We start from the raw sequence: 13626 nt of genomic DNA, 5'->3' as shown, positions 1-13626 counted from the left end.
CCCGCTCCGCGCCCCCTCCCAACTAGCGGCCACCGCGCAGGCGCCCCAAGGCCGGCGTCGGCGGCGGAGGCGCGCCCAGGCGCAGGCCGCGTGGCTGTTGGCCCGGAGCGGCCTCGTGACCGCGGTGTTTCCGCGCGAGCGTGCGCAGAGTGGCTCAACGCGCCCGTGACGGAACGACTAGGCGTGGGGTGCGCGACCTCGCCCGCCCGGCCCGGCCCCCGCCCCTTGGCCTGCCGCTCCGCCCCCGCGGGGCGTCCCGGGCCGCTGGTCCCTCGGCGGCGCCGCGCGCGGCCCGGGGTCGCCGTGAGTACTCGCGAGGCCGGCCTGTGGGGCAGCCACCACGGGGACGGGGCGGGGCGGCCGGGCCGCGGGAAGGGTGCGGGGCCCGCCCCGCCTCAGCCGGGGTGGGCGAAGTGAGGGGTTCGAGCAGGTGGCACTGAATGGCCTTCCCGGGCTTGGCAGGCTTCTGTGAGGCTCGGCGGCTGGCAGCACAGATCGGGCACAGAGCTGCTTCCTGGGGGAGGCAGGTGTTGGGTGTCTTCGGGTCGCCGGAGGAACCCCGGGGAAGAGCTGTAACTGCTCCCCCAAGAGAGGCCGCAGGGCCTGCCCTGGAAGCGCGTTGGCAGAGAGTATTTTCGGGGCCAGCCCCATCCTCTCTCCCCACGGGGTACCGGAGATAGCGCTAGCGTGCGGGAATCGCCCCTCCGTGGTTCTCCGCTACACTCTTTGTTTAGTAGCCTAGTCCTTCAGAGAAGGGGCACATGGTATGGAGCGGAGGAACCTCCACTTCCAGAACCACAAAGCCGGGAGCCAAGCCCAGAATTTAAACGTTGAGATTGGAGGCTTCTTTGGTTGTACATAAAGTTGTCACACACCGAGGACCGTGGACCTAGGGAAAGACTTTAGTGAACCAGATTTGAAGCTTATTTACATTTGGCCTATTCCCATGGAAATTAATAAAGCTTTCTATGATAGCTACCATCATCCAAACTGAACACTGAGGTTAACAACACCCTTCTCTGGGCATTTTTCATATAGTCTGTATTTGGCCCAGCTACTTTTGAAATGTTCCCTTCTTTATCTCAATTTAGATAAATCAGGTAGGTCTTTCTTGCTTAATTCACGAACTCCCTTAATTACTTATAACCACATAACGTGAAGATTAGATGTAATTAGGATCTGTCAAGTGTGCTTAAATCCCATGTCCACTATACTAACCATAAGGAAGTTGCTTGACCTCCCTTCATGTTATAGAGTGACCCTGAGAATTCTATAACATGACAGTTTTGAACTAGGCCACCTTTCAGGTTTATGCTTTAAAAATCTGTGTTAGTCTGTGGATTCCATGACCCTCCACCTGCCTTTTCTCACTTTTTACCTTTTAAGCCCACTCTCCATCTCTCCAGAGGAAAGAGCATTGAGAGTAGAGGGAGCAAGTCTCTTTCACTAAAGCAGCCTGATTTGAAAAATCTGGTGATTTCTGAACTGTCTCTTCCATGGACAAGAAAAACTCCCTCTGAACTACCTTTTTCTCCTTGTGATAGCAGCAGACACCAAACAGCAACAACCCTTGGAGAGAGGCTAAATTTGTCTTGACTTCTGCAGCGACAAAGACCTTGAACAAGTTGGTACTTCTGGCCTACACCACCATCAGTCCTACTGCTCACCCCAAGACAACCCAGGCTGGACATTAGTGCCTCCCTCTTTACTACTCTGTGATCATCCAGATCAGCACTTGACTGTTTATTTTCAAATCTCACAAACCCAGCCCCCAGATCTTCATATTCTGGTTCACAGTTGCTCTTGAAGGTGAGTGAAGTTTTGCTTTTCTAAAATCATTTTTGTGTGATTTTTTTTCTGTATGTGGAAGCTTGTAAGTTCTTGTATGTATCTCCCATTTGGGTAGGTATCCAGCAGAGGGTTCATTCATTCATTCACTCATTCAAGAAATGTGTTAAGGGACTGAGAATATAGACAGTGAAAACAGTCAAAGCCTCTGTCACCATAAAGCTTGCATTCTGTTGGGAGACAAAATATTTTGTGTCAGAATGTGATAAGTGCTATGGAAAAAAAATAAAGTGAGGCAGGGGGATAGAGAATGCTGGTGTGTGTGTGTGTTGGGTGTTGCTGTTTTATATAAGTTGGTCAAGGTGACCTTTGAGCAGAAATCTAAAAGCATAAAGAAGCAAGCCATGTGAATATCTGGGTGAAAAGCATTCCAAGAAGGGGAAATGGCAGGGACAGAGTTCTTTGGTGGGAATATGCTTGATATGTTTGAAGAACACCAACAAGGCAATTGTGGAGGCTCAGGTAATTTTCCTGTTAACATTTAGAGTTGACTTTCTAAGTAGAGCTCCTGTTACAGCTTCTAATTTTTTTTAATAAAATTTTCCAACTATACACAAAAATAGGTAGTACAAGAAACTCTCATGTACACATCACTCAGCTTCATCAATAATCAACATTTTGCCTTATTTATTTCATCTGTTCTCCCCCCTTTTTGTTTTGAGGTAGTATTTTAAAGCAAATCTCAGATAGATACCAGATCGTTTCATCTCTTAAGAATATCACTTGTAATTTCCTTTTGTATATTATTTCTGATGGGTCAGGCTGCACTATAAGCTAGAAGATTACTATGCTGATTTTTGCCCTGGGATTATGCTCCCCATCGTGGGCCAGTTATCAGACTTAAGTTGGTATCTGAGGAAAAGACCACAGGCCCTTAGAACACACAAGGATCTGGAACAGTGGTTTTCAAATTTTGTCATGCATCAGAATAACTGGGCCTCATCCCTGGAGTTTCTAATTTAGTAGGACTTAGGGGCCTGACAGTTTACATTTCTAACAAGGTCCTTGGTGGTACTGATGCTGCAGGTCCATTGACCCGACTCATAGAACCACTGATCTAGAAACCTAAGGTTTAGCGGAACTGTGTTAGAGACCAGGAACACCTCTATTTGAGGTCAGACTGAGATATGTACAGAGCCAGTGACCTACTGATCTAGAGAGCAACTGAAAGCTTTTTTAGCCTGCTCTAAGATAGCTTTACCATCATCTGCCATTAAAGTCTTAATAATTTGACAGATGAGTTTGTTTTTCCTACTGTATGTGGAAGCTTCAGTGGGGCTAAAAGTTGCTGGTATAGGGTTAGGGGGTCCTCTGGATTAGAAGCAATCAGGGGAACTATATGTGAAAGGTCTAGAGGTCAAGTGTTTTTCTAAAGCATTTGTTGGGATCATTATTGCATTTTAATTTGGGGGCAGGTTCCAAGATGACTCCAGGGCATTATTTTGGCCATGACAGCTCAGATCAGGACTGCTAGAGGGTGTTCAGTGTTGTTGAGGACTTTTTAATTTAGCTATGATTGCCATATAATGGCTTCTAGTAATAGTAATGTTTAAAAAGAGGTAGTGGCTCAATATGAAGAAATAACTAGGAATAAAGAGTCCAGAAAGAATCAGATTCTGGTTCTTAATTCTGCTGGGGGTTGTTACTGTGAAGAATTTTCCAAAATGAACTGACTAGACAGAAGCATAGGCATTTGGTCCTGCCACCATCACTTCTGGCTTCAGGAATTGTAACATTATGAACCAGAGCATGGATTTGCTCCAATTCCAGCTCTCCAGTTTGAATGGAATAGCAGTGTCTTGTTTGTATAGTGCTTTCATGTTCATTATCTTAAAGAACTACATGTATAAATGTGTGTGTATATGCATGCAAGTGTGTCTTTATTTGCAAATATCTGTATAATAAAAGTATATGTGTGCCTGTGTATATACCACCCAGCTATTAAGTGGTGATGAAACCAGTTGTTATCTGCTTTCCACAGGACATTGACTTGTCACCACCACAACAGCAGAGCCTGCCATCCCCAGCAGTTCTCCAGTTGCTCCTGGCATCAGCCTCCTGTCTCCCTTTGTGGCCTCCTAAATGCCCATTGCACTGGCCTGTGTTCAGCTGGTGGTATGGAGGGGTGCTGCCTAGCACTGACCTGAGAGTGTGTGTGACCCACTGACCCAATGGTGAGGACTGACTGCCCACCTCTTCCAACTGATTGTCCAAGGGAAAGAGAAGGGGCACAGAAACTATTACTTGATGTGTGTGTAGGTGGGTTTTCTTGAGAAGGGAGGGGAGAGTTAAATACTTTAAGGGTTAAAAAGGGAGTGATGAGACAAGAGAGCTTAGGTATACTTGGGAGCTGCCGTGGATTATGATCCTAGAAGAGGCCAGCTTATACTAGAAACTAGATATGCTTAGGAACCAACCTTAATATTGAAGTCTTCTGCATCCCTCCCTGACTGGCTACCAGAGCCTGGATCGTCATGCTGAGACTTAAGAAGGCCAAAATTCCCTCCTGTTTTTCCTCTGTTCCACCACATCAGAGCTAGGCCATGGATAAGATCAGATTCAGGAAGAGCCTGAGATTGTCTCAAAGAGTGAGATGAAAGGTATAAAGAGATTAGGTCCTCAGTTATTCTGTCCCAGGGGACCTTTTCCCATTCTTTGTGGGAATCTGTTCCCCGTATCACCCTGCCCCATTCCATAGGATAACAGGTACCTAACAAAGGGTGATATTCTTTTTTTTTTTTTTTGAGACAGAGTCTCACTCTGTTGCCCGGGCTAGAGTGAGTGCCATGGTGTCAGCCTAGCTCACAGCAACCTCAAACTCCTGGGCTTAAGCGATCCTACTGCCTCAGCCTCCCGAGTAGCTGGGACTACAGGCATGCACCACCATGCCCGGCTAATTTTTTTGTATATATAGTTTTAGTTGGCCAGATAATTTATTTCTATTTTTAGTAGAGACGGGGTCTCACTCTTGCTCAGACTGGTCGCGAACTCTTGACCTCGAGCGATCTACCCGCCTCGGCCTCCCAGAGTGCTAGGATTACAGGCCTGAGCCACCGCACCCGGCCGATATTCTTATTTCTCATCACTAGGACATCAAAGGCCAGTTCTGGAATGATGATGATTCAGAGGGAGATAATGAATCAGAGGAATTTCTCTATGGAGTTCAGGTGAGGTTATATCCCCCAAGACCCATGTTGAATAATCTAGATGTGTGCTTCCTCTGGATACATCAGGAATGAAAGGGGTTGTTCTAGGGCACAGAGGAGATGAGGGTATAATGTTGGTGTAGTCTGAGCATGGTTTTGTTGGAATTGATCCCATGTCCTTGCTCTTGTCTGGGATTCTTACCTGTCCCAGAGTAACCTACATCCTCGGTACATGGAGACTACCCATATATTCTTAGTTGGAAGTAATTGTTTTTTGACTCCTCCCTCGATAACCAGTGGGGTTGCATCTTAAAAGATTACTCTGCCAGTTATTGCTTAATGCCATTACTATCCAGGGCACAATCCTGGGCAGAAATGCTTAGACTCCCAGAGTGCTTTTCGGATAGAACCTAGCTGAGCTAAAATCTGTACTGTTCAGGCTGTTCTGAGTTGTAGAATCTATATGTAAGTATCCTGGTCAAGGTTTGATGGGAAAAGCTGGAGACTTAAGAATGTGAACTCCTCAAGCAAAGCCTACCTTTGATCTCCTGAAACTTTTTTAGAGTGGTGATGGGAGGGATACTTGTCTGTTCATGAAATCCCTAGCTGGGGTCACTGCCAAGAACCCCTTCATACAAGAGGCTTTCACTTCCCCTGTATTGCTGCTGCTATCTGATTTCTCCTGTTTCTGGTGTCTCTTCATGTTTTTTTTGTTTTCTTCTCTCTTCCCCATCTATATTTTTCCACATCTCTCCACCACCAACATTTTTGCCACTATCTCAGGGGAGCTGTGCAGCTGATCTGTATCGACACCCACAGCTTGATGCAGACATTGAAGCTGTGAAGGAGATCTACAGTGAGAACTCTGTATCCATCAGGTGGGACTCTGCTTCAGGGATGGCAAGGGAGCAAGCCACTTCTTTCTGAGTTGTTAAAAGGCTAGAGGTTTTTCTTTTTATGGCATGGTAGGGGGATAAATTATGAGTTTAATGATAGAAATTGCTCATAATATATAAGCTTGGCAGACAGGAGAGAGTAAGGCTACTTTTCTTAGAAATTTCCTCTTATCCTAGACCCCTCCTCTAAGCCAGTAGTTTCACCTTTGCAGTAAGAAAGGCTTCTGGCATGGAGAAGGGGTTGTAGCTAAGACCTTACATATAAAACTACCATCCACCTTCCTTCTCCCCTGGCCCAGGGCTCAGGTCTCCTTCCACCTCAGTCTCTGTTCCCTTCTTTCTCCCTTAATGAGTCTCACCTGTGGTCGCCTGTATCTCTATAGAGAATATGGAACTATCGATGACGTGGACATTGACCTCCACATCAACATCAGCTTCCTCGATGTAAGTGGGCTAGTACCTGCCAACAACATGTCTAGCTGGACTTGTGGAATTTGTCATGTAGGCCAGGAGTCTTGTTCCTGAGTGCTGTATTTGGAGCACACATTCTTCATCTCTGTCTTTCCTAGACCATCAGCAGACAGTGGTGTGTACTGTCATGTGCATGCGTGTGTCATATGGGGAAACTTCATTCCTCTATATTGCTAAACTGGAAATTATTTCCCTTGTTTTAGGAGGAAGTCTCTACAGCCTGGAAGGTCCTCCGGACAGAACCCATTGTGTTGAGGCTGCGATTTTCTCTCTCCCAGTACCTTGATGGACCAGGTAAAGGCAGTGACTTTGGGCAAGTGGCTGCTCTGAGTGTGGTGTAATCCAAAGTCCTAAGTTAACTAAGGTAGAGAAAAACTAGGAACAGGCCCTTGGCTCAATCTGTAGGTCATTGGTAGGGGCTTTGTAGTTTCCTTTCATTGGTGTCTTTGTCCCCTGTCACCTGATAGCCATTCCCTAAAGGCCTTCATGGCTAATGACATTGTTTTCTCTGGTTCCAAAATATAATTTATTTCTCTTCCCCCCCACCCAACTTCCTACTGAGGATATTTGAAATTGATTAGACAGCTTCTAGAACCTACTCTCTACTTCAGGTGTTTTCCTCCTCCACCATTATTTAGAGTACCCAGCAGCTTCTTTTTTAGAATCTAAAGAAGCTATTCCACTGAACTGTGCCTTTGGACTGCCAGGAGGTTAGAGATGTGTACTTATGAGGTCCCTTCTCTTCTCTTTGCAGAACCATCAATTGAGGTTTTCCAGCCATCGAATAAGGAAGGGTTTGGGCTGGGTCTTCAGTTGAAAAAGTAAGAATTTTGATCTTTTCTGATCAGGGACACGTGAGGGAAAGAGAGAGAGAGAGATATCTATTTGGATGGGCAGGCAGAACCTTGGATGGAACGTTTCCTTCCAAAAAAGTCTTCCTAAAGTATGCCCAGGAAAAGCTAAAATAAATTTGGGGAGCCAAATTTATTGTTGTGGAGTGGGAGTCTATTGTTCTTGGGTGTCAGAACTTAAGACTTCTTAGAGGCGAAAGGAGAGACTCATCTCTACTTAGCATTTAAGGAAAAGTACAACCCTGGAATCAGAGTCATGCCATTAATATTTCCTCAGAGAGCGGGACTGTAGGAGCACAGATAATTTTAGTTTATTGAATATATTGAGCATCATGCTAAGTATTTGGTATACAAAGAGAACTGATGCACATTTTCTACCCTCAATGAAGTTCCAAATAGAGTCCAGTGGATACATATTCTAATACAAGTGAATATGTAAAGTTTAGAAAGAACACAGAGGAAGGAGTGACTCAGTATAGTGTGACAAGTGGAAGGCTGTGAATAAGGGAATGAAAGATGATTAATGATTTTCTAGGATGAATGAGAGTTGTCCATGTAGACAGTTTCTGAGAGAGAATAACATTTGCTGGGCATAGTCACATGAAGCAGCATGTGTGTAGGAAGCTTCAAGTAGTTAAATACTGCTGCTGAAATGCAAGGGGGGAGTGGTAGGAACCAAAGCCAGAGAATAGGTGTTCAAATTAGCAAAGATCTTTTAGGCAGTGGAAACATTGAAGGGTTTTAGGCAAAGAAAGGACAAGGTCAAATGTAGTTTTAGAAAAACTAATCTGGTAGCATTGTACAATATGGGTAGGGGGGAATGAGACAAGAGGCCAGAGCTAGTTTAATAGGAGACTTTTGTAGAATTCTAGACATGAGATGCTGAAGGCCTGAACTAAAGTGTGACTGTAGGTGAGAATGGAGATGAGAAACAGAGAAATTTGCAGGGTATAAAATCAGTAAGACTTGAGGGCTGATTTGGACATATTGATTACAGTGATAAGGATCAAGGAATAGTAGAAAGTTATTCCTGGGTTTCCAGCCTAAATGTCTGGATAAATTGTGATGCCAACAATTTAAATATGGAGATAAGAAGAGGAGCAGGTTTGTAGGATGAGGATAGATAATTAGTTCCATTTTAGGCATGTTGTTTAAAGGTTCCTCTGGAGTATGCAAGTGAAGATGTTCACTATATATGTGAATTTGCTTACAGGAGAGGTTAAGGTTAGAGATACGCATCAGTTTGTGGATGGAAATTACAACTAGTGAATATGAGATTGCCAAAGCAGAGCATGATAAAATGAAAAGAAAATAGAGTCAAAGGCAAAATACCCTTAAACACCTAGGCAAAATACCCGAGAAACGAACAGTGTAGGTGAGGAAGAAGAAGCTCTACAGGTAGGTCAGAGAAGAATAAGAAGAGAATGGTGGCACAGAAGACAAATGAGGAGAGGTTCTACAAGGAGGGCCAGATGCCAGAGAAGATAAGTAGTGGGAGAACTTGGGAGTTTCATTTGAATTTAGCATCAAGGTGAGAACAATTTTAATGGAGTGGTGAAGGTAGAAACCAGAATACACAAAGTTGAGAAGTGGATGGTCGGCAGCGAAGTAGAAACAATGAGTATGGATTGAGAAATTTAGATGAGGAGAGGAGAGGAAGAGGTAGAGGTAGCTAGACTGAGCTCCACAAAGTGAATTTTTTTTTTTTTTTTTTGAGACAGAGTCTCACTTCGTTCCTTGGGCTAGAGTGCAGTGGTGTCAGCCTAGCTCACAGCAACCTCAAACTCCTGAGCTCAAGCAATCCTCCTGCCTCAGCTTCCCAAGTAGTTACAGGCGTGCACCATCACATCTGGCTGATTTTTTCTCTTTTTAGTAGAGACAGGATCTCACTGTTGCTCAGGCTGGTCTCGAACTCCTGAGCTCAAGTGATCCTCCCGCCTTGGCCTCCCAGAGTGCTAGGATTATAGGTGTGAGCCACAGTGCCCAGCCAGAAAGTAAAATTTTTGGTAGACTCTGGGAAAAGAACTGACAGGGAATGGTTGACACATTTAGGTCTCTAAAGAGGCAAGATGGGGCTGAGATCTAGAGCACAAGTAGAAGGATTGATCTTAAATAAGAGGGTCATCTTGTCTGCAGAGAATGGAGGGGTCAAGGTAAGGGTGGAAGTAGCAATAGATTTTGTAGTAGGGCTGGAAAATTAATAGAGCTGTTATCTGATGACTTTCTCTATTAAGGAAGAGAGGTTGGTATAGGTGAAGTTGGTAGCTTAAAGAAAGTGATGAGTATTCAGAGCAATAGTTTAGAGTTATGCTAGAGAGAACTGATCAAGGATAAGTGAAAGGATTGACAAGTCCAGCTGAGGACCCAGCTCAAGTTGGAAACCATAAATTTGGGGATATAATTCTCCACCTAACAATGTCAATACCCCTCATGTCACTTGTCCTTTTCTTCACTGCTCACAAAACAGAGAGAGGTGCTCATGTCCATCCCACCGCTTATGTTCCACTCTCACCGGTATAGTCATTCTTGGCAGTCGATCTCAAGGTTCACAGCCTTTGAAGGCTACCTTTGAGATCTCTCTCTAAAGGCAAAGTGTCTCAGAAGTTTTCTGGTCCATTACGTGAGGTACCCCCTAGGGTAAACGGGTGCTTTATGACAATACATTTCCATGTGCTAAGGTCACGTTAAGAGAGTCTTTAGACACACAGTCCCCCTCCACAACTAGTTTTGCAGTCCCTAGGTCTGAGTTTTAAATTAGTTGTCTTTCTTAATCTTTATTCCTTGACCTACTCTCCTACCTAATCTTGCTTAAGCCTGTTCTCTTTGATCCTGCAGGATCCTGGGTATGTTCACATCGCAACAATGGAAACATCTGAGCAACGATTTCTTGAAGACCCAGCAGGAGAAGAGGCACAGTTGGTTCAAGGCAAGTGGTACTATCAAGAAGTTCCGAGCTGGCCTCAGCATCTTCTCACCCATCCCCAAGTAAGTGCTCCCCTGATCACCTTGTGATAGCCCCCCCCTACCTTCCTGATTACCTAAACTTATCTTTTCTATCTCCTCCCTTGGTCCTCTAAATTCTATATCTTTATCTACTAACACCCCTCATGTGGTCCTGTCCCCTGTGTGTCCTCATGTTTCTACTTCTGACCTAATGTTAATACCTCATCCTTTATGTAAAACATGAGTCCTAGCTCATCGTATGTATTTGGAAAATGTATGCTGATCTTTCCTTCTTTCTTTTCTTTGGTCCCCATCCTTGTTCCCCATCCTAAGGAGAAAGAGTCAGAGTATAGGCACCAGTTCCTTGCTCTTATGCAGGGGTACATTGATTTATTAGCTCGACTCTAGAAATAAATATTGCTGCATTCTTTGACCTCAGGTCTGCATTTTTACCTCCTCTGATGCCTTCTGATCTTCCCAAAGGCAGATAGAAATGCAAATTTGTAGCTTCCCAGGCAACTGTTGTTGACAGTTAGACAGTTGACTTTAGGCTCTTTGGGATGCAACTACTTCTTGCCTAGCACAGTTGTTTAACACTTTCTCTCTGTCTCTCTCTCCCCCCACCCCCCTCTTTCCCTCTCCCCCGCCCCCCCCCCTCCTTCTCTCTTTCACGCATGTGCACTCGCGCATATGCCTGCCTTCTCGCACACGCACGCACACGCACGCACGCGCACACACACACACTGAGTAAATGAAACAGCTTCTCTATGGGATCATTCCATACCTGGTCTAGATGCCATAGTGACATACACTCTGCCTCTGTGCACCTTCCGTGTCCTGATCTGAAAAACACACAGATAATGACAAGAAAAATCAATTCAGATGTGTGATCTACTAGTTTTGACATTGTTTAAGATCTAGTAGAACTTTTCTCAGGTATGAGTTTGTCTTTGGCTTAGGAATTTTGGCTTAGGAGTTGCTATCTCCAATTTCCTTCTAGGACATGTACTGAATCCCCAGTTTCATCATTTGTCTTTGCTCTCTCTCCCCAGGTCTCCCAGTTTCCCTATCATACAGGACTCCATGCTGAAAGGCAAACTGGGTGTGTCAGAGCTTCGCGTTGGGCGCCTCATGAACCGCTCCATCTCCTGCACCATGAAGAACCCCAAAGTGGAGGTGTTTGGCTACCCTCCCAGCCCCCAGGCAGGTCTCCTGTGCCCCCAGCACGTGGGCCTCCCTCCCCCAGCACGGACCTCTCCTTTGGTACATGGGCCAGGAAAGGTTTGACTTGGGCGTCAGGTGGGTGGGAGTGGAAATGTGGGAGTATAGCTTCTCAAAATGAGGTGAGGGCATCATAAATCAAACCTGACTATGTACTGTGAATGAGTGGAATACATTTTTTAATAGCTGAAAACTTGTATCTATTAATATGTTGTCTGGCAAACTTCTCTGATAATAGGCCATGAAGCAGACAGTCTAGAGATAGGCCTCCCAAGGAGAAGTCATGATTTCATTGGGTTGTGGTCAGGACTTGGTAGTCAGCTGCTGTACTAATCTGTTGTACCTACTTTGAAGAGGGTTAAGAACAGGTGAGCCCTTTTCCAGCAACTTTGGTAAAAATGCCTAAAGGTCTCCTCTCCAGCTTTGGGATTACTTAGGCTGATCTGAGCTAGGCCTTAGCTACTTTAGGAGAATCGTAAGTGGTCGGCATGAGTGAGGTCTGTCTTGGCCGAGCTTCATAGGAGGCTCTCAGAGTTGCTTTTTACTCTCACCAGGTCAGTGGTCACTGCAAGAACATCCCCACTCTGGAGTATGGATTCCTTGTCCAGGTAATCATGTCAAAAGGTTCATTCCACAGCCCCTACCTGTTGTCTGACACGTTTGGTCCCCTAACATCTTCCAGCTCCTTAGTCAGTTGAATATTTCATGAGTTGCCTTGTTCCCAGAACTATACTGAATGTCAAGTGGATAGGAGGAAAGAAGCCATAGTTCCCATCCTTAAGAAGCTCACAGCATTACTGGGAAGACAACATTCACAGAACACTTATGATGAAGTGCAGAATTTGGCACTGCAAATTTTAAGTGTGTGTGTGTCGAGAGAGGGGTTGACACTAAGCTTCTTATGATCACCAACATCCCTTGCTCAAGTGGTTTTCAGTTTTCCTGATAGACCCCTTTCACTGCTCAGCCACTACTGGCTATTTGCTGCTTTTAAAAATCTCTTCATTCCTTGGACTTACTTTCACTTTTCAATCTCTGTAACCTTTACTCATGCCATTCACTCCACTGGCCTTCCTCCCGATGTGTGCCTAATGCCATCAAGGCAAGTGATGATTGCCATCGTGACTCCAACTGCATTAACTAGAAATGATCTCTGCCCTCACTGAGATCTTATGATCCTTTTTATTTTATATGGCACCTACATGTCACATACTATATGTTACCTTGAATTGTAATTAATTTGTATATGTGCCATAGCTCCCTTATTGGAGTTTAGCATCTGAGAAGGCAATTTTTTATATTGTTGCATAATCAAGGAGATGTTTCATAGAGTTTTCACAGATCTGCGTTAAATGAATGAATAGCATGTCCCATTAGCAGCTCAAAGGCATATGAAATGGTAATAACCTGATCTGCACACAAAAGCTGTGTTAGAGGGTCCAGAAAACACTTGAGGATATTGCTGCATGAGCTCTGGATTTGTGCCATCTTCCCAGCACAGCTGTATCTGTGGTTTTGACCAGGGGACTGGCTAATTATTCTGGGTAGGTAAAATGGCTTTTCAGGTCCCCCTGCCATCCCATCATGGATTGAATACTGTCCTATTCCAAAGGAATAGTCTGTAATTACTACAACTGCTGTTAATAATTTGATTAGCACCTGTTTATGTTTTTAAAATACTTTTCATGGAAATCATCTCATTTCTTGCAATACCCCCTATGATTTAAATAATGTTCTAATTTATTTATAAATGAAGAAACCAAGGCTCAGGTTAACTGACTTGCCCAAAGTTATATATGGTATCAAGTAGTGGAGGTGGGATGTTTAACCCAGGTTTTCTTTTTTTTTTTTTTTTTGAGACAGAGTCTCGCTCTGTCACCCTGGCCAGAGTGCCGTGGCGTCAGCCTAGCTCACAGCAACCTCAAACTCCTGGGCTCAAGCAATCCTTCTGCCTCAGCTTCCCGAGTAGCTGGGACTACAGGCATGTGCCACCATGCCTGGCTAATTTTTTTTTCTATATATATTTTTAGATGTCCATATAACTTCTTTCTATTTTTAGTAGAGACGGGGTCTTGCTCTTGCTCAGGCTGGTCTCGAACTCCTGACCTTGAGCGATCCACCCACCTCGGCCTCCCAGAGCGCTAGGATTACAGGCGTGAGCCACCATGCCAGGCCTAACCCAGGTCTTCTAAATCAAACATCGTGGGCTGGCCTTATTTTTACTATACTATGCAGTCTTAGCTCTGCAGT

At 44.8% G+C, this 13626-nt stretch overlaps 1 protein-coding gene across 6 annotated transcripts in view; it reads left to right on the top strand.

Moving 5' to 3' along the window:
* Positions 1-224: 224 nt before the first annotated feature.
* The window catches only part of PARP6 (poly(ADP-ribose) polymerase family member 6), a 29190-nt gene continuing 15788 nt past the window's right edge, over positions 225-13626 (top strand). The window contains exons 1-11 of one of the 6 annotated variants that reach the window (XM_045531133.1): positions 225-303; positions 1545-1809; positions 3830-4022; positions 4938-5015; positions 5778-5872; positions 6274-6334; positions 6565-6655; positions 7116-7182; positions 10048-10197; positions 11208-11358; positions 11931-11984. In XM_045531133.1, the coding sequence (XP_045387089.1) occupies positions 4020-4022; positions 4938-5015; positions 5778-5872; positions 6274-6334; positions 6565-6655; positions 7116-7182; positions 10048-10197; positions 11208-11358; positions 11931-11984 (750 nt within the window). In that variant the 5' untranslated portion in view covers positions 225-303; positions 1545-1809; positions 3830-4019. Of the gene's footprint in view, positions 304-356; positions 1810-3829; positions 4023-4937; positions 5016-5777; positions 5873-6273; positions 6335-6564; positions 6656-7115; positions 7183-10047; positions 10198-11207; positions 11359-11930; positions 11985-13626 lie in introns of those variants that run through there. The other 5 variants (XM_045531143.1, XM_045531152.1, XR_006730031.1 and 2 more) reach the window with 5 other exon arrangements.

The sequence above is a fragment of the Lemur catta genome, chromosome 1 (assembly GCF_020740605.2).
Source record: "Lemur catta isolate mLemCat1 chromosome 1, mLemCat1.pri, whole genome shotgun sequence".
In the NCBI taxonomy this organism is placed as follows: Eukaryota; Metazoa; Chordata; class Mammalia; order Primates; family Lemuridae; genus Lemur; species Lemur catta.
The sequence above is the reverse complement of the archived record's forward strand: the minus strand, read 5'-3'. Positions and strand labels throughout refer to the sequence as shown.